Here is a 21,043-nt window from a genome sequence, read left to right as displayed (position 1 = left end):
CAGATTTAGGGCCTCATGTTTCAACCCCCAACTTTTACTCTTACATCCCCTGCTGTTCCTCATTTCTCTCAAGTAGTTGAGGAACCACCTGCTTAAACTTAGTGATTGAGAGAAGGCTCTGTTGGTCAAATGTGTGTCCTGCACACAGGAGGACCTGGATGTGACTTCCTCTAGGATGGCATGGTGGCACGTGTCTGCAAACCCAGAGCTAGCAGTCAGAGATATGCAGATCCCTGGGACTTGCTGAAACCAAAGTATGAGCTCCAGGTCTAGTGAGAGACTGTCTAATAGAGAAAGTGGAAAGTGACTGAGGAAGTCATCTTACCATTACCCTGTGGTCTCTCCACTTACCATGCATGTCTACACACAAGAATATATGGTACACATGAAAGAGAAAAAAATATCAATAGTTTGCTTCACATTTCTGTTATCTGTAACCACCCTAACTAGGCCCAAAACCATCAGATGAATGAGATAGAGTTTGGGCAAAGAGAGAAATGTAATATTTGCCAAGCCTCACTATAAATCAGAATTACCTGCCAATTTCTTGAGGAAGACTCGTAAGTCTGTTGTCATTCAGATTAAGCATGATCAAGCGATGTAGGCCATCTGTTAGGAAATAATTTGTCACTTTAGCCATCTGGTAGGAAACAAGTTTTAGTGTTTCTATACACTTTTGAATTCCTTGTGGATGCTTGCCTTGGCCAAGGTTCTGCTGGTTGTTGAAGACAGATATTCTAGTAAACTAGTTAAGGCAGAAAGAGGAAATGTGTCACATAGTTACAACACTGAGGACAAAGAAGAGAGCCAGGCTGGCCACAAACTGGACCTAAGGACTAAGCAGAGCCAGAAGCGGAGTTCACTTTTTCTCATCCAAGTTTCTACACTCTGAGCCTCTCTGCCTCGGTCTTACCACACAGCCTATATTTCCTGTGATTGCTTTCCTTCCTTTGAAGCTTCTGGCTCCATTTTCCACTCATGTGAAGCCCCTGCACAGACGCGGACAAGTTCTCCATCAAGATTCCTCCACTAAGTCATGGCATTCTTAAACTTCAGCATCCAGGGCTACCACTGGGCAAGCAGCTCCTGGAAACTGTTGCAATTTAGGAAGGAAATCTGGTTTGGGCTTAATCTTTATTTGAAACAGACAAAGGCTGCTTTTCCCCACTGCTACAAACTTATGGCATCCAAATCAAAATATTAAAGAGGCCAACAAAGCAAAAGCAGTTTTTCACAAACAACAGAGCCTGTGGGTCTGTTTTGTCTCATCTCATGTGATTTTTTTTTTTCAGAAAAAAAAAAGTTAAACCATTTTAGTCTATCATAATTCTAAGGAAAGAAAGCTTATGGTTGACTTAGCTTTGGCATCATTTTGTGACCTTGGTGAATCTGCTCTGCTCAATGCAGATGCGATTAGAATACACAGAGAGGTGAAGAAGAAGGTGTGGAGGATATGTTTGATCAAAGCACATTATTTTCATGTGTGAAATTCTCACACAGCATTTTGGTTTGGTTTGGTTTAATTATAAATGCTTGTCCTGGTGGCTCATGCCTTTAATCACAGCAGTCAGGAGGCAGAGGTAGGTGGATGTTTGTGAATTCAAGGCCATCCTGGTCTACAAAGCAAGTTCCAAGACTGCCAGGAAAAAACAAAATAAAATAAAACAAAACAGACTTAAAAAGCTTTAAGTATTATTTCAGAAATTCCTTAATTTCAGCACAATACAATTCCTTTTTATCTTGTGTCACAGTGCTAGATACTAGAGGTTAAACACAATGCTATAGCCCATAATTAACTTACTAAGAACTCCAGGAGCAATTCTGCAAATCCTGTTTCCAAATAAATGAAGATTCTTCAGGGAGGTAAGATATTTTATCTCTTCAGGAACTTCTTGTAAATGATTGTTTCCCAGATTTAGTAACGTCAACTGTAAACATAGAGAAATATAAGGTATTTGTACATTATCTATCTCCAAATGGGAAAAGCAGTATGTTTGCTGACATCTACATAACCTAAGAAAATACAGAGATGATATTTCTATCCATTTTCTTAAGCTAGCGCATAATGTAATGTGTTCCATTATGGCATTTTCATGCACATATGTCATATTAATTAATTCTAATTCTTCCTGCTTCCCACAGTCCTCCCATTTCTTCTCTATCCCTCTCTTGCTGTCTCCACCTCCAGCACAGCCTCCCTTCTGCGTCTATATTACTTGCATGGCATAGCCATATCCACTGGAAATGGTCAGATCATTTCAGCAAGGCTAAGCCGGATGCTACAACAGCTGTCCTTCTGTCTCTCACTTTTGGGTTTCTGTCTCTGTGTGTTGCACTCTTGGGGACTTTCTGCATTGTGACTCATTTTATGTCTTTTGCTGAGAAAAATGATGTCTGAGTCTTTTAAGGAAAATCCTTAATTGAAGTTTATCTGGCCACTATCTGGAAGTCTTCCTTGTGCCCTGGAAATGAGTAAAGGCAGGTAAGCGCACAGCTCGATGAGGTCATCACTCCAGGAATCTTCTTGGGGTATCTGACCCTGAGTAAACTCAAGAAGTGTAATTGGTATAGGGTAAACAGAGACAATTGACAAACTGACTGGACAGTAGAGTAGGTTACAGCTTCAAGGCCTCTTTTTATTATAGGCTTGGAGCTCTGTGAAAATGTAGTTGAAAGGTAGGGATGTGATACATGGTACACCCCTGGAGGAATAAAACTCAGTCAATAAGATAGATTAACTAAAATAAGCTTTTCCTACTTTATAGCATAGATGATGAAACATATAGTAAAAGAGTTGTGTGTTCGTGGTTGTTATTCATAGAAAGGCTGGTTCAGATGTTCTCTGTTTGTATGGAGTGCTCTAAAACTGCAAACACTGCCAGACTACAAGCAGGCTGTCACATAGCAAATGTGTTGGCTTTGAAGGAGACATTCTTTGGATTCCTTAAATTGGAGTTGTAGGGCTGATAATAAGAATAAAATCTGTCCTGTTTATATTTTCTAACTGTAACTAAACTTGTAAACCTGGACATGTAATAAGAAATCAAACGCATATCTGTACCATTTGGATAATCATCCGTCTGCCTTTGTTCTATGACATTTGTATAAAGAAGCACCTGGATTCGAGCTAGTCAGAGTGCTAGCTGTAAGAGTCCCCTGACTATCGACTCTCCTGTCTACTCCCTCCCTCCCTCCCTCCCCTCGACTAGTCCTAATCTCCTCTGCAGGCCTCTGGGTCAGCAAAATCCCCCTCACCCCAGCTCCCACCCTTGGGAAGTCCTGCCCACATACACATGTATTTTATTACCGGCTCCCCAACCTCAGCTGTTCCCTCATTACTGCTTGATCCTCTCTCTCTCCTCTCCTCTCTCTCTCTGTCTTCACACACACACACACACACACACAGACACTACATGAGGAGCTAAAAGGTAATATTTGTCATTCTTAGGCTGGCTCATTTCACTTAATGATCTCAGTTTAACTTGGGTTTCTGAAAATGTCATGAATATGAAAATAAAATTTCATTGTGTATATGCCATGTATTTTTTTAATTTATTTTTCTCTCATATATTACATCCCAACCACAGTTTCTCCCTCCCTCCACTCCTCCTAGACCTTCCTCGACTCCCAACTCCCCTCTTGCCCAGAACCGCTCCTCCTCCTTTCACTTCAGAAAAGGACAGACCTCCCAGAAATATCAACGGAACATGGCATATCATGTTGCAGTAAGACTAGCACAGCCCTTCATATGAAGGCTGGATGAGGGAACACAGTCAAAGAAAAAGTGTTCTAAAAGCAAACAAAAGAGTCAAAGACAGCCCCCACTCCCTCTTTTAGGTGTTCCACAAAAACTACACAACCACAATATATATGTGGACCTAAGGGACCTAAGTCAGACTCACACAGCTTCCCTGATTGTCAGTTCAGCTCTGTGAACCTGTATGGACCCTTGTTAGTTGAATCTATCGGCTGCTTTCTTTCTTTTTTTTTTTTAAATAAATATTTTTTATTACATATTTTCCTCAATTACATTTCCAATGCTATCCCAAAAGTCCCCCCATACCCTACCCCCCACTCCCCTACCCACCATTCCCACTTTTTGGCCCTGGCATTCCCCTGTACTGGGGCATATAAAGTTTGCGGGTCCAATGGGCCTCTCTTTCCAGTGATGGCCTACTAGGCCATCTTTTGATACATATGCAGCTAGAGTCAAGAGCTCCAGGGTACTGGTTAGTTCATAATGTTGTTGCACCTACAGGGTTGCAGATATCTTTAGCTCCTTGGGTACTTTCTCTAACTCCTCCATTGGGGGCCCTGTGATCCATCCAATAGCTGACTGTGAGCATCCACTTCTGTGTTTGCTAGGCCCCGGCCTAGTCTCACAAGAGACAGCTATATCAGGGTCCTTTCAGCAAACGCTTGCTAGTGTATGCAATGGTGTCATCGTTTGGAGGCTAATTATGGGATGGATCCCTGGATATGGCAGTCTCTAGATGGTCCATCCTTTTGTCTCAGCTCCAAACTTTGTCTCTGTAACTCCTTCCATGGGTGATTGTTTCCAATTCTAAGAAGCTTACTTGGTAAAACATTCGCTTTACCCATTCATCAGTTGATGACACTCAGGGTAGCTCAATTTTTTTCCATATTGTCAGTAATGCAGCAATCACCATAGGTGTGCAATTCTTCTGTGCTGTGTTCATTTACAATCTTGCAGGCATATATCAAGTAGCAATATAGTTGAGTCATATGCTGTTTATGTATTTTACCTTTAACACACTCCATATGCATCTCCATAATGGCTAAACCATTTTATACTCCCAACAGTGAATCGGTATTTCCCCCACCCCCATCCCTACGCCTACCCTCCACAACATCTTTGCTAGCATTTGGTCTTATTTGTTTTCTTGGTGAGAGCCATTCGGAGTGAGGTGAGCTGAACTTCCAAACAGCTTTAATTTCCATACTTTTTGAAGACTTCCCGAACATTTATCATCCGTTTCTGTTTGTTCTTTTGAGAAGTGTCTGTTCATGTCATTAGTCATTTATTGGTTGAATTTGGTGTTTTGGTGTTTGATTTTACAGTTCTTTATACACGTTAGACATTATCCCATGTTGATATACTTAATAAAGAATATTTTACTATTAAGCTATCTCTCCATTGACGATTGCTTCCTTCACCGTATATATTTATCAGAGTCTAAGAGGTTTTTGGTGGACTCAGTCATTACGGATATTTTATGCATAGAATCATGCTATGCAAATAAGAATAATTTGACTTCTTCCTTTTCTGTTTGTATTTTTTTTTTTATTTCTTTCTCTTCTCTCTCCTGTTTTATTGTTCTGATTTCAAGCACTGGGCCAAGAATGACTGTGTACCCCCCATTAACACCAACACTTGGGACACAGAGACCGGTAATCACTGTGAGCTTGAGGACAGCCTGGTCTACAGAGTGAGTTCCAGGTCAGCCTGCTGAGGATTCATTTAGTTTCCTTGGATTAATTTGGTAGGTCTTACATGTCTAGGAATTGGTCAATTTTTTTTCTAGATTTTTTTCACAAAAGAAAAATTTAGACAATTTATAATTTCCATATGCCACCTAGTGTTACAGCCCTTTTGAATGACATAGTGAAGAACTTTTTACTAGTGATCTACCTCTCCACTCTGTTAATGGTGTAAACAAAGAAGAGAAGTGGCCATAGAGTTTTTACAATAAATTTTTTATAATAAACTATGAACTTTAAAAATATCATTTGACTTTATCTTATTCTACCCTATTTTATTCTAATTATCATCCCTTACATGTCTGTCTGTTTTCTAATGAGAAACAGAACAAGGGTGGAGCTGGATGGGAGAGGAGGGGAGGGAAACTAGAAAGAGTGAAAGGAGACAAAACTAGAATCAGAATATATATAAGAAATGGTTTCAGTCAAAGAAAAATCATTTTAATTTCTTCTATTTTTTAATGATTTGTATGCATATGGTTATTTTGCCTGCACAGATATACAGACATGTGTACACACAGAGGAATAAGAAGGGTGTTGGATCTCCTAGAATTGAGGTTAGAGATGGTTGTGTGTCACCAAGTGAGTGCCAGGGATTGAATCTGGGTCCTCTGAGAGAGCAGACTGTGCTCTTCTAAATCATCTCTAGCCCTCAAGTTTTAATCTTTAACTTACTATACTCTTTTTCGTACATTTTTGTACACTGCAATGAAATTTCATATCCTAACTATTCAGAGTAAAGCATTTGCCTCCAAATATATCTTCACCTGAGAATTAAATTACCCAATTTAAAGTCTATGTGCCACCTTAAGACCATCTATTCTAAAGGTAGAGTTAAAATATAGTCACCTAGCAGTCTGAGTGCTAAGATTTAACATCGGGTCTGCAGCTACGTTAGTTTTCTATTACTAGTGTTATTCAGTGTCACCACACAGCTTGGCCTGGGCTCTTCCCTGCCTTAGCAGCCCCATTTCCTCCCTTACGCATGCTGCCCCATACAAGAAAACCATCTCAGTAAATTCCAGAAGCCTGTGTCTAAGGCTTTCCAAAAGACACAGTGCCACAGACATCAGGGGAAAGAAAAGAAAACCTAAGGGAAGAAGGTGTGAGCCAAAACCCAGGGGCAGGAGAACCAAGTTCAAAGTGTAGAAACAAGCCCTGGATTTAGCAACACAAAAGTCAGTAATGGTTGTGATAGGCAGGAAAGGGTTGGGGAGGAGTGGGGCAGAAGTTTGTAGGAGTGGGCTTTGGAAAAACAAAGGAGCAAAGACAATGACTTTCAAGACACTTATTACAAGAAACAAAGGCCGATGCTGTGGTTCTAAGTAAAGGCACTTGCCGGGCTTCTGCAGCCCAGGCTGACCATGGTGGGCTCATTGTAATCTTATTGCCTTGGCTTCCCACATCTAGGAGATTACAAGTGTGAGCCACCATGCCTGCCCAGAAGGAACAAAATCTTTAGTTGCTTTTAAACGTACAACCATCTCCTCAATAAGCAACAACCATCCTATGTCACCATGCAAATATGCTAAGTTTCAGCATAAGTTACTGAAATTATATAGAAAATTCCCAAACTGAGGCAAGGATTGACTGATGGCTGAGAAATGCCTCCCCGGGACCTAGAAGGTGCATCAGTGCACTTGCATCTGCTCACTTGTATTGGTCACGGTATCCTCTTTGCATCACTTGGATTCCTTACTCTCGTGAATGCTAACAGAGTTACCATGAATAAGGTACTTAAGAACTCTCACAATCTAGTGTTGGGAGGCAAGACAGACAAATTAAAATTTTATTTCTGTTAGTATTAAGTACTAAATACGAAGAAACCGGGGAAATGAAATGCTCAGGAAATTGGGAGTCATACTGGGGTCATTGGGGAAGGTCTCTTTGTAAAATGGTTGTTTGAGGTGATAATATGGGGGTTCCTTGGCAAGGCTGATCCTAGCAAGGGGTTCAATAACACACCACGATTACATATGGTTCCTAAAGAAGGCATTTTAAGCACACACAGATGATTTTAAGTTCTTTGGCTTGATTACTTCAATAATTATCTCCCAAAAAGAAGTTCTACTGGTACTCTCTTAGCAGTCCGATCTGGTGCCGAACCCCAAGTGACAACACTACTATTTTTGTATTTTTCATAGCACATTATGGAGAAATCACTGCATCCAACAATTAGAAAGAGCTTGGGTAAACCTAGTCTCCTATAAACCCAAGTGAACATTTCATTCCTTCACGATGAACACAATGTGCAACAGGTAACACTTTTGTTTAGTATTACATTAAATTAAGTGTGGGAAGGTGCACATGCCACAGAGTCATTGTGAAAGTCAGGGGACAACTTTCTGGAGTCACTTCTCTACATGGATCCCAGGGACCAAACTTGGGTTGTCAGGCCTGGTGGCAAGCGCCTTCACTTACTGAGCCGCCTCACTGGCTTCACGGTGATTCTTTATGGTTAAGCTATAGATAAGCCCTTGTACCTCTTACCAGTCCTTCCCACAGCACCCAGAAACAACAGTTTTATTCCCGCTCTTCTTACATAATATTTAAATTTTTTGAAGAAATATGGCAACTCCCTGAATCTGATCCATCTCTCCCTTAAACATTCTTTTTTCTTAGGACATACATTCCAGACCCCTTGACCACACTGGCCACTTTATAATCAGTTTCTGTGAATGCTCCTCTCTGGAATCATGGAGCTCAGTGTGACTGGACAATTAGTTCGGAGCACAAAGGCTTGGGCAGATGAGTACGCTCTCATTCGTGTAGTCTAAACGCCGTCTGTCCTTGGCAAGGGTGGCAAGCACCTTCATTTCCTGAGCCATCTCACTGGCTCATCTGTTATTCATTGTCGTTAAGCTATAGCCCTCTGTACCTCTTACCCAGTTTTTCCCACAGCACCCAGAAACAACAGTTTTATTCCCACTCCACTTACATAATATTTTAAATGTTTGAAAAATTGTTATCATGCTCCCCGAATTTGATCCTTCTTTCCCTTAACTATTTAGGACATAGTTTTTGTTTGTTTTCTTTTTTAACTTAAATGAGACACATTACTTGTGTCGCATAAGTCTCCTCGTACCCCCTTAGGCCAAGAATAACAATAACAAACCTACATTAACTGACAAGCATATAACCCACATCCTGTTCTTGTGCAATGAGTTCCTCTCTTAACCTAAACGGAGGAATTTACGTTTATCCCTGGAAAAACTGCATCTTGTTGGTTTTGGCTCCTAAGACATCTCCAGTACCATGCTTAGACCAAACTCTAAGACTTGGTGATACCCATGAACAAAGTGAGTCAGCTTTCCCTTCCCTAGTTTTGACAATATACCTCCCACAATGATAATCCTGTGGTGGCCAAACCTCAGAGTCACCTAGAACTTTTGTCAGTAATCAAATCTTAGCATCAAAGTTCCTCATAGGTGCAAATCTCCTACTCCATTCTAGTCTCCCTGTCAATACTTAGTCACCCTGTTAGTCCTTAGTTACTGCCTGCCTCTCAGATTGCTCAGGAATTTATAACAAATGTGCTGTTACACTATTTAAATCCCTCTTCCTAATCCTACTCAATTATGTCTAACCAACTACTTGAACAGTCAAACCATGAAATTTTTGTCCATCAAGTCCTGTTTCCAAATACAGAGACCCAGAGCCAGATATCATGGAGAGAGAGGGGAGGGGAAAGAGACAGACAGACAGGCAAACAGACCGATCTTGAAACATTCAGCCCGAAATGGGATGTCTCCACCAAATTCCTCTCCTCAGGCTCAGGGAATCCCATGAAGAGGAGGCAGAAAGTGTAAGAGCCATGGGCATCAAGAAAACAAGGTCCTCTAAGTCAACACGAGCAAAGCTCATATGAACTCACAGAGACGGAGGAGGCAGCACAGGGCCTGCACAGGTCTGCACCAGGTCCTCTGTGTTTATGTTATGACTTCCAGCTTAGTGGGTTTATGGGACTCTTGAGTGTGAAAACAAGCAGGTCTCAGATTCCTATGCATTCTCTTGGGCTTTTTTTGTCTTGTCCAACTTCGGTGTGCATTTTCAGTTTGGAATTCTTTGTTGTTGTTGTCATTGTTTTATACATTATTTATAGGTTATTTTATAAGTTCGTTTACATCCGGATCCAACCTCTCCTTCCCTCATCCTCTTCCCATCTCCACCCCTCCCTCTCCCATCCACCCCTCCTACTCTTCTTCTCATGGATATCAACCTGCCTAGGCATAACCAGTTGCAGGACTGGCATATCTTCTTCCGACGAGGCTAGACAAGGCAACCCAGCTAGGAGAAAGGGATCCAGAGGCAGGCAATGTAGTCAGAGACAGCCTCTGCTCCCACTTTAGGAGTCCCACATGTAGATCCAGCTACACAACTGTTACATATGTGCAGAGGGCTGGTACCAGGCCTGCCTACTAGGTGGCAGTTCAGTCTCTGTGAGCCCTTATGGGCCCAGGTTAGTGGTTTCTGTAGATGTTCTTGTGGTGTCCTTGACCCCTGCGGCTCCTGCAACACTTCCTCCCAGTCTTACACAGGATACCCCAGGCTCTGCTTAATGTTTGGCTGTGGGTCTCTGCTCCATTTCCATCAGTTCCTGGGTGAAGCCTCTCTGATGCTGGTTATGCTAGGCTCTTGTCTGGTTGTCCCTGATGCCAGCAGGAAAACAAGCAGAGTTGTGGGCCAGAAAATGGAGTGCAGGTGACAGAGTTGATAGGCTTTTTGTTTTATCTTTATATTTTGATATGTTATATTTTATTATTATCTTTAGAAGCCTGTTACAGAAAGGGAATGGATCTGGATAGAAGTGGAGATGGAAATGGGAGGAGCAGAGGGAGGGGGAATCATTATCATATAGTATATGAAAAAAGAATCTATTTCTAATAAAAGGAAAACAAAGAAAAACAGGAAAGATGGGAAAGGAGGGATAGAGGGAGGGAGAGAGGGAGGTGGGGAGGGAGGGAGGGAGGGAAATAAGGAGATCCAGGACCAACCTCAGGTGTCATTCCTTGGGACCTATCCACCTCCCAAAACTATACACTTAAATTGTTTTGGGAAGAGTATCTCACTGAACTGGAACACACCAAATAGGCTGGCCTGGCCAGCCAGTGCACCCCAGGATTCCACCTGTCTCCATTCCCCAGCACTGGAATTACAAGCGTGAGCCACCATGCCCAGCTTTTTTATTTGTGTTGTACAACCAAAACTCTGGATAATGTGAGTTTTTCTAGTAGAGCATCAGAAGGTAGGATAGGACAGAGCAATAACAAGGCTACCATGAGGTTTATCAGAGAACACAAGCAAGGGCTTGGAGTGTCAATCCAAATTATATTCCAGTAAGGGACTCACTTAACATTCTACATTGAAGCAACATGAATGGGAATCTGGTAAGAAAAAAAAAATTGTTTCTGGCTTCTTGTCTGGAGATCTTTCTTAGTAAATAAATGAATTTTTCCAATTATATAAAAAAAAAAATCCTACTTTTCCAACTTGTGTGCAACCTTTTCAGTCCTTTGTGCATTTGCCACCATCTCTCTTCCCCTTTCCTAAATTTGAGTCACTTCACTAAATGACCCACAGATTTTTTTCAACCCTACTTGTGGCCAGACTTGAAGTAAATATGCCCATTTCCTCTTTGGTATGGATACAAGGCTAGCACCCTAGTGTCCACTGATGCCTTGGGACCTTAACATCTAGCTGAAGCAATCTGAAGCAACATTTCTTTGTAAACACAGAAGAAAGAAAGGACATGGAACTTAAGAAGAAAAATAAAACCCACTAAGTAATTAGTGGAAATACCAATGGCTAGCATTTCAATAGAATATAGTTTATGCCAAACAGCATGGTTGGCAGTCTTGATCCCTGTCTACTGTGGTCCAATTGTAGCCCTGGCTTTGCAGAGAAAGAAATCTGAAGTCCATGCCATGATTTGTGATGAAATAAATGACTTACTGTATGGTCTGTCCTATACTATATTATTTAACTGTATTGCTCAAAATAGTCAAGCATATACACATTACACATTGCACATACATTGCGCATGCATGCACCGTGTACACAATTTTCTTGTATTGAATATAAAACTCTCATCTGGAAATTTTATTCTATTCTTGAGCAGCTTTTACTATAATGCAGTATGCAAAGTGCAGGTTTTGAATACTGTCTACTTTATGATCTAAGGAAAGGCACTCAAATTTCTGAACCTCTAGTTTTTCTTAAAATGAAAATAATGGTGTCTATTATTCTTCTTGAAGTTGTTTTAAGGACTACAGATAGAACAATAATATGCTTGGCAATGAGAGCAACTATTTATCATTAGCTATAATTGTTCACACCCAGAAGACAACACACCATCCTTTAAAAGTAGCAGGGGATTAATAAATACACATACACATGTTGACAGCTACGATGACTTTCAGTTTTTACACTTATGTGTTTTCTTAATAATTTATAACTCTACCTCAACTTTTCACATATTTCTATAATCACAGCCTCTTTTTTTATAAGACATTGGGGCACGGAGCTTAATAAGACATGATTGAATTACAAACATACACTCATTAACCATGAGAGTTAGCTACAGGAGTCCCGTGTGTAAGGAAGGACTCAGGAGTATCAACACCATTCTCTTGTCCAGGTCAACAGTGGCTCCCGGACATAGACATTCTTGAGAGCACTTGCTATCCCACCATCAGCTTAGTCATTAACTCTCTAAGTACAGGCTAACGTTAGTAACAGGGACAGTTCATAAACAGCACTTCATTTTCTCCTAAAGTTTGACCAAATTTACAATGCCATAGTGTTTTATAAGTTTTAAAAAGAAAAATCTCTAATTGAAACTAAGAGGTAATTGACCATTTTGAAATGGAATCAGTGGTCCTCTGCAACCCTTTAAGACAGTTCCTCACGATGTAGTGACCCCCCATCATAAAATTGTTTTGTTGCTACTTCATAGTGGTAGTTTTGCTGTTATGAATCATAATCTAATATGCAGTATATCAGATATGCGACCCCTGTGTAAGGACCCTTTGACCCCCCAAATGAGTCGTGACCCACAGGTTAAGAAAACAGTGCTATAGAGGAAAATTCTTGTATCCTTTAATACTTACAAAGCAATAGATTCTATTTACTGAATTAAACCTAAAATTAAAGCATAAAAGCTGAATTTTTGCTTACACACACACAGTACTTTTAAAAAGTGTCACTTGTAATAGAAACGTTAAATGCTTGATTTTGATAGGGCACCAATCCATTAGAACTAACTACTGGCTAGAACAGCTAGATGGTCTCTATCAAGGATGTATAGTCTCTCTCCCCAATGCCTCTCCTCTCTCTCTCTCTCTCTCTCTCTCTCTCTCTCTCTCTCTCTCTCTCTCTCTCTCTCTCTCCCTCTCTCTGCTAAGAATGACATTAGATCTACTTTTAGAAAGTTGCAAGTATATATTAACTATAGTCTCATTACTGCATTTCAATCTCTCAAACTTATTTTTATTTCATAACAAATCTTTACCCCTTGATTTATTCCCTAGTATATCCCCCGCCCCTGCCAAATCCATGTAACTACCATTCCATATCTGTTTCCAAAAGTTGAACATTTCAAATGTAATGGAAAGTAATTTAGATAACACATGGTTGGGGGGTTAAGATGGGTGGTTTTAGAAAGGATATTGTTTTATCATCTGTCTGTCTCAGGCCATCCATCCATTTTTAAAATGAGGTCTCTTGTAGCCTAGGTTGACTTAGAACTGGCTGTTTCAGAGAATGACTTTGAACTGAGACCTTTCTGCCTCTGTAAGTCCCCAAGTGCTAGAATTACATAGCATCTAGCCGTGATTAGGCAAATGTCTTTTGATGTCCACTCACTGCAGTTAGTGTGACTGTAGAGTCCATGTGCTATCAAGGTGGCAGGCCTCCTTCCTTTCTAAGACTGAATGACATTTCATTGAAACACACAGACACACCTTTTCCTTACTCACACACTGATAGAAGTTGCAGATGCTTCTGTGCCTTGGATGCTATGAATAATGCTACACAAGGAACATGTGGTGCAGACGTTTCTTCTCATCATTCATCCTATTCCTTCTGTGCACACACACAGAGTACGGCAGTTGGATCATAAGCCAGTTTAAGGTTTGTTTTTTTTTTTTTGAGGAAGCTCTACAGTGTTTTCCACAATGAGTATACATCATATACAAAGGCCCCCCTCCCCCACCCCTTTCACATCCTCACCAACACGTGTCACATTTCACTGAACTAAGGTCATTCTAACATATGTAAGTTACATCTCATTTTGGCTTTGGTTTGCATTTCCCTGCTAATTAATACTGCTCAGCATGTTTTTAGAGGCATGCTTAGCCCTGTGTGTCTCTTCTAAGAAAGTTCAATTAAAAACCTTTACTAGGAGATTATACAGTACCATGTTACACAGTACAGTACTTGTATGCTTAATTAAACAGAAATTTCTACTATAATCACAACCTTGCAAAAAACCCCATAACTTTACACAAAAAACAAAAACAAAAACAAAAAATTCTGCAAGTACATCTGTCCAGGCACTGGTTCAAAGTCGATGACCCCAAACCTTTTTCTTAGTTCTTTTTGCTAAGCCAAGGGTTGTTTTATCACAATAATTTATAAAATCTTATTTTGCTGAAAGTTATATATAGGAATATGTATGTGTATATGCATATGTGCATGTAACAGCAATGAAAAGAGGTCATGAATTTGAAAGAGAAGGTGGGAAAATTGGGAGGATTTAAAAGGAGGAAAGGTAAGAAATGATGTAACTATGACTTCAAAAACAAAAGAAAAGGCTACTTCCCCTTACTTCAACCCCTTCGAGTCGTTTCCTGTGGCATGAGTATTCCTTTGCAAGGTTCTTCCAAACACATGTACTAGGCTTTGGCTAATAATCTATACATTATGCTGGTGAGTGCCAGAAACCAAGGGCTTTACTTCACATTAGCTGGGAAGAGCCTGGTAACTGTGCCACACTTACAACAGGCTCAGCAAGGCCTCCTTTTCCCAACCCCAACCCTGTCTTCACTTCTCCTTCCCTCCCTCTCCTCTGCTAACCTTCTACTCCCCTCCTCTCCCTGTCCCTTACTTGTCTTTCTGCTCTCCTTTCACTTTCATCTGAGGGGTGAGCAGAATTATACTGATTCTCCAACACTTTCTTGCACACTTTGTTTTCTTATGCAACTTCTCATACAGAGTAGAAATAGATGTTTATTTCCCAATCTTGAACTCCTATATAAGAAACATCACTACTTTATGAACAGCAAATGATATACAACCATTAGGCTGAAGCATTCAGAAAGCACACTAAAGATACATCAACAGAAACCTAACTTCAAGTCAGTTGGGCTCAAAAACAGTATGATTTCTTCTTAAACACCAGCACTGAGCTGAGCCAGAAGAAATTGAAGGGAGTAACTGAGGTCAAAATATATACTCTCTCTTAATACAATAAGAAAACATAAGAGAGGCACAAAAAAAAGATAAAATCATGTTATCTGTCTTTGGAGTTTCTTTCCAAGGAAGAATATTTTGTAGCAAGTGATGTATTATTATATAACTATTAGTCAATTATAAAGACATACTACAGACACTTTCTTTCCTTTTATTATTAAATTATTTTATTTATTTACATTCCAAATCTTGCCTTCCTTCCTGGTCCCTCCCCCCTGAGTTTTTCACCTCCTCCAACCTTCCCTTTGCTTCTGAGAGGGTGCTTCCCCACCAACCCACCCATCCCTACCAGCATCCCCTTTCCCTGGGGCATCTAGTTGCTACAGGATTAGGCGCACCATCTCCTATTGGAAGTTATATATAGGAATATGTATGTGTATGTGCATATATGTATGTAACAACGATGAAAAGAGGTCAGGAATTTGGAAGAGAGAAGGCGAGTAATGCAGGAGGCAGTGCTCCAGTACATATGTGCTGGGGGCCATGGACCAGCCCATGTATGCTCTTTGATTGGTGGCTTAGTCTCTGGGAGCTCTCAGGGGTATGGGTTAGTTCATACTGTTATTTTTCCTATGGGGTCAAAATCCCCTTCAGCTCTTCAATCCTTCCCCTCTTACATAGGGTTCCCCAACCTCAGTCCAATGGTTGACTGTAAATATCTGAATCTGTCTCAGTCAGCTGCTGGTAGAGTCTCTCAGAGGACAGTCATGTCTACAAACTCCTGTCTATAAGGACAACATGGCATCAGTAATAATGTCAGGATTTGGGTCCAGTGAGTGGGATGGATCCCAGCTTGGGCTGGACTGGATGGCCATTTTTTTCAGTCGCTGCTCCATTTTTATCTTTGCATTTTTTTTTTAGACAGGAACAATTCTGGGTCAAAAATTTTGAAGATGGGTGAGTGTTGGACGTAAAACCATACCAGGAAGTTTGGTAAGGTAGAACAGGTCAAGACCTGAGACTCAGTGGGCACATCTGCTCCCTGCCAGACTCCTGACTTGGAACACGTGCTATGCTTCTCCCCCCAAAAGAAATGTGTCTTGTGGTCATGTAGTCCCAAAACAGAGTTGTCCACGCCAATGAGGTACCTAGAGGCCTGGAGGGCTTAGCCAATAAGCTTCCCTTCCTAGACATTTCTCCCTGCAAAAGGTATTTTATCTCAAGCCCACCCTGAGAAGGGAGTATGGTACATTATATATCCATTTTCTGCCATGAACAGCCAATAAACTGTTTGGAACTATGGACTGTCTTTTTTCATCACGAACCACAGTGGGGAGCCATGAATAAGGCCTTTGCTTTCAAAGCCGTACCATATAATCTCCCAGTGCCTCTCTGCACTCCTAGCCACAACCTCCACCAAACCTGCCTCAGCCAAGATAAGAAAATTCACCCACTTTGGCTCTTTCTCCATACTTACTGCAGGGGTCTGTGTCAAAGCGTTCGTTCAGTTCTGCTAGCCCTTCTAAAGAGGTCACGCTAACTTTCTCTGAAAGCATAGAACTCTTTGATATTCCGTGGCCCTGGATCTAAATCAAGAGAGAAGCTGGAGCTCCCATCCCCTCCCTGGCCCCAGGCTAGATGTAGTCTCCAGCCTATGGGCCCCTATTCGGTTCTCTGCTCATCCAAGACTCACAGCAATGTCTGGTTGTCCTAGAGTCTGAGAAACCCACAGCCTCAGCCTTGTCACAGGCCCAGCTCTCCCACCCCAAAGCCGTACCTCGATGCTTCCCTACAGTCCAGCACCTGCCAGCAGCATGGGATAAGCACAGTCAAACACCCCTTGTTCAGCTTCCCCCACCACACAAGAGACTATGGGTGGGTGGTCTCATGCTTCAACTGGGGGCCATGTCTATCTTCTGGAGGTGATCGTTTTAGGCTCTGTCTCCCAACTATTGGGCATCTCAACTAAGGTCAACCCCATTTAGACCTGGAAGCCACTCATATCCCAGGTCTCTGGGACTTTCTAGAGGTCCCCAACTTGGTCCCTGCTGCCCCCACTGCTGCTACATATTTTCACTCATTCTCCTAGCCCTCTGGGCTTCTCTCCTGTCTCACCCCATACCTGATCCTACTCCCATTTTCTTTTCCACCTCCCCTCCCCCACCCAGGACCCTCAGTCCCTCTGCCTCCCATGATTATTTTGTTACCCCTTCTCAGTGGGATCGAAGCATTCTTACTTGGGCCTTTCTTGTTTAACTTCTTCTTTTTTTTTTTTTTTTTTTAAGATTTGTTTGGGGCGTGGTGGCGCACGCCTTTGATCCCAGCACTTGGGAGGCAGAGGCAGGTGGATTTCTGAGTTCGAGGCCAGCCTGGTCTACAGAGTGAGTTCCAGGACAGCCAGGGCTATACAGAGAAACCCTGTCTCGAAAAACCAAAAAAAAAAAAAATATTTGTTTATTTTATACATGTGAGTACATTATAGCTATCTTCAGGCACACCAGAAGAGGGCATCGGATCCCATTACAGATAGTTGTGAGCCACCATGTGGTTGCTGGGATTTGAACTCAGGACCTCTGGAAGAGCAGTCAGTGCTCTTAATCGCTGAGCCATCTCTCCAGTCTCTGTACTTTTTTGCTAATATTCACAGCAGTAAGTACACACCATGTATATATACATGTGTGTGTATACACACACACACACACACACACATATATATATATATATATACTTTATATATATATACTTTATACTTATATATATATACTTTTGAATCTGGATTACCTCACTCGGGATGATAATTTCTAGTTCCATCCATTTGACTGTAAAATGCATGATGTCCTTGTTTTTAACAGCTGAATAGTATTCCACTGGGTGAATAACTCACCTTTTCTGTTACCTGTTCTTCAGTTGAGGGATATCTGAGTGGTTATCAGCTTCTGGCTATTATGAATATGGTTGCTATGACCATAGTGGAGCACATATCCCTGTGCTATGGTAGAGCACCTTTTGGGCATATGCCAGGAATGGTATATGGGTCTTCAGGTAGAACTATTTCAAATTTTCTGAAGAACCACCAGATTGATCTCCAGGGTGGTTGCACTGACTTGCAATCCCACCAGCAATGGAGGAGTGTTCCTCTTTCTCTACATCCTCTCCAGCATGTACTGTCACTTGAGTTTTTGATCTTAGCCATTCTGATTGATGTGAGATGAAATCTCAGGATTATTTTAATTTGCATTTTCCTGATAACTAAGAACGTTGAACATTTCTTTAAGTGCTTCTCAGCCATTCAAGATTCCTCTGTTGAGAATTCTGTTTAGCTCAGTACCCAATTTTTTAACAGTTTTGTGGATATTTGGAGTCTAACTTCTTGAGTTCTTTGTATATTTTAGACATTAGCCTTCTAACAGATGTAGGGTTAGTGAAGATCTTTTCCCAATCTGTAGGTTGCCAATCTGTCTTATTGATAGTCCTTGCCTTATAGAAGCTTTTCAGTTTCATGAGGTCCCATTTGTCAACTGTTGATCTTAGAACCTGAGCCACTGGTGTTCTGTTCCCCTTGTGCCAATGAATTCAAGGCTCTTTTCCACTTTCTCTTCTATTAGACTCAGTGCATCTGGTTTTATGTGAATGTCTTTGATCCACTTGGACTTGAGCTTTGTATAAGATGGTAAATATGGATCAGTAACATGAAGGGGTGTTTCAAATATACAGGGGACCTAAATATTAACTATAACATGCTCAGACTAGGATGATATATGGAGACTTATTGAATTGAAAAAGAAAGATAACCTGTTGGTCATACAGGCATATACACAGTTTTATTTCTAGCAATCCAGAGGCAACAGCAGACAAGGTATGGGAAAGGGGAAAAATGGTGAATGGGAGATGTGAGGAGGAAAATAGGTTTCAGAAACCACCCAAGTCCACTTTAGGATGATTGTCAGTGACATCCTGGACTGACAGCATCCAGTAAAACCAGAGGACAATCATCTTAGTTAAGGGCTGGAGAATGGAAGTCCTGGTGGAAAAAAATTAGGTGCGTTTGAAAACTATGTGACATTACTCTGAAATAAAATGAAGCCAGTATAATAAAAAGATGCAAGAAATGAAGGATTAAGTGCGGCATATATACATACATACATACATACATACATACATACATACATACTGCAGAACTCTCTGAGGCAAAGTAAAGGCTTGATAATGGTTATGTAAATGCTACGAAGCTTTTAAAAGGTAATGAAGCCACCGAGGCAAGGCCAGAGTGGATTGCACATACTGGTGCCAGCAGCGCACACAGTGGGGAGCAGTGGGAGGCTGTGGCTACTGAAAGATCTAAGTGTGCCATCATGCTGAGTTGAAAAGGTAACTGTGCAGAAACTAAAGCTTACTATATGGGAATTTGAAAGATAGTAACTGAAATGGACACACCAAAGAATAAGTTGAGAGTAACTAAACATGGAAGTGAGGATGGGAACTGAAAGTGTCATAAAAGATAATTCTAGTATAAGCCTTTAAACAGTGAGTTTTCTTATAACATGCAAACAGAAACAAATTCAAACAGGAAAACAAATCACTTCATGGTTTTTAGTGAGAGTTCAGAAAATCATCTGTCCTTTAGAGAAGTGTGAGTTCCTGTCTTACAGCTGTAACTACACCATTTCAAGTTACTATTAACTACTATTGAATATTATGATTTCATAAAGGGTAAAAGAGGCCATGTGAAAATGACAGATTTATTCTTTAACGTTTAGTAAGTTGCAGTGACTGAGTTGTCTAAAGGCTCTTTCGGTATTGACTGTGAAGAAATCAACAGAAATAAAACTGTTGCCTTTTGCGCCCAGTTAACCTCAAGATTTTTAGCAGCTGCAGTCAGACGTTACCAGGCAGAACGGTTTACCATAAGCATCTGGGACTCAGTCATGTCACCTGCTTCTCTTTAAGAAGGGGATTCTGTATTTTAAACATTAGCCATCTCCTAAAGGCTGTTTTAGGGGGAGAAATTCCTTTCATTTCCTATTCCTATCAACCCTCCTCTGCACTTGAAGTCCCAGTCAGTTCTAGGAAATGCCTCCTCAACACTCTAAATGTGTCTTAATTCCATATGTAAAGACTTCGGGACAGTCCCCCCAGGGAGGTGGGCACAATCTTGCCTGAATCCTCAAAGCCTACTTCCAGATGTGAGCCCCAAGGTAGAAAGACTACTAGACCCAGGCTTCCAACCTCTTTCCAGATGACAGCCTGAAGGAAGATGAGCAAAGATCTAATTCTAATTCCAGATGTGGGCCAAAGGGCACAGGAGTAACTTGCAACATCTTTCCTGCCATGTGTAATGCCCTAAGCTAGAACAGCTACTCATCCCTCTCCAACAGCACTCTATATTGTCTCCAGAGAGCTAATTCTCCAGATATTAAAGTGTCACTGCTCCATCATCACTCACGACTTTAATCTATTTTCTATCTTCAATCCCAAAAGCTCTGAGGTTTCTCACCTGGGTCAAGGTCCTTAGCTCTGGGCATACTTTGGAGATGGAATTATTTTGAAGGTCTAGAGTCTTCAGATTAGGCAGTTTTTCCAGTGTCGAGGGCATCTTGGTAATCCTCTTGCCATTCAAAGTAAGGATCTTAGTGTTCCTGCCACCCTTCAGTGCTGTTACCAATAATCTTTCAGCCATGATTTTTGAAGAGGTGACCATTATGGAGGAAGAGTCATTATATATCTTTAGAATATGTAATCACAGAATTGTTCTGTCATACAAGCAAAACCACTCCCCATTATGATGAAGCTAGGAGGTATTAGGTGATTTCCTCAGTAGAGAGGGGAAATAGTCACTGCAGGTTGGACCAGAAGCATACAAGACAGGGCATGCGTAAACAGGTTTATCCATGCCAGACACATGGACGATATCAAATACTGAGATCATATCAGACCACTGGGCCAGCTTTGGGAGTCTTCCTCCAGTTTGAAATGAGGAAGGCTAAACATCTGGGGGGAAAAAAGTAATACTGAAGCCTTGGAGTTCATAACAGCATCTTATAAAAGGAGGGAATAACTCATTAATCATACTTGGAGTGGGTGTGACATCATCAGCTCAGTCTAAAAACTAATAAAGGGAGAAATGAATCAA

At 41.1% G+C, this 21,043-nt stretch overlaps 1 protein-coding gene across 1 annotated transcript in view; it reads right to left on the bottom strand.

Annotated features, from left to right (window-relative positions):
• Lrrc69 (leucine rich repeat containing 69) overlaps nt 1-20,611 on the bottom strand; it is a 146,686-nt gene extending 126,075 nt beyond the window's left edge. Inside the window, exons 1-3 of the mRNA XM_021160582.2 lie at nt 20,408-20,611; nt 1,802-1,928; nt 537-609 (exon numbers count right to left, since the gene is read on the bottom strand). Of these exons, the coding sequence (XP_021016241.2) occupies nt 537-609; nt 1,802-1,928; nt 20,408-20,611 (404 nt within the window). The remainder of the gene's footprint in view (nt 1-536; nt 610-1,801; nt 1,929-20,407) is intronic.
• Between the last annotated feature and the right edge of the window lie 432 nt (nt 20,612-21,043).

This window comes from Mus caroli, unplaced genomic scaffold (assembly GCF_978045245.1).
Source record: "Mus caroli unplaced genomic scaffold, Mus_caroli_1 scaffold_6, whole genome shotgun sequence".
NCBI classification, from domain to species: Eukaryota; Metazoa; Chordata; class Mammalia; order Rodentia; family Muridae; genus Mus; species Mus caroli.
This window is presented reverse-complemented; position numbering and strand designations above follow the sequence as displayed.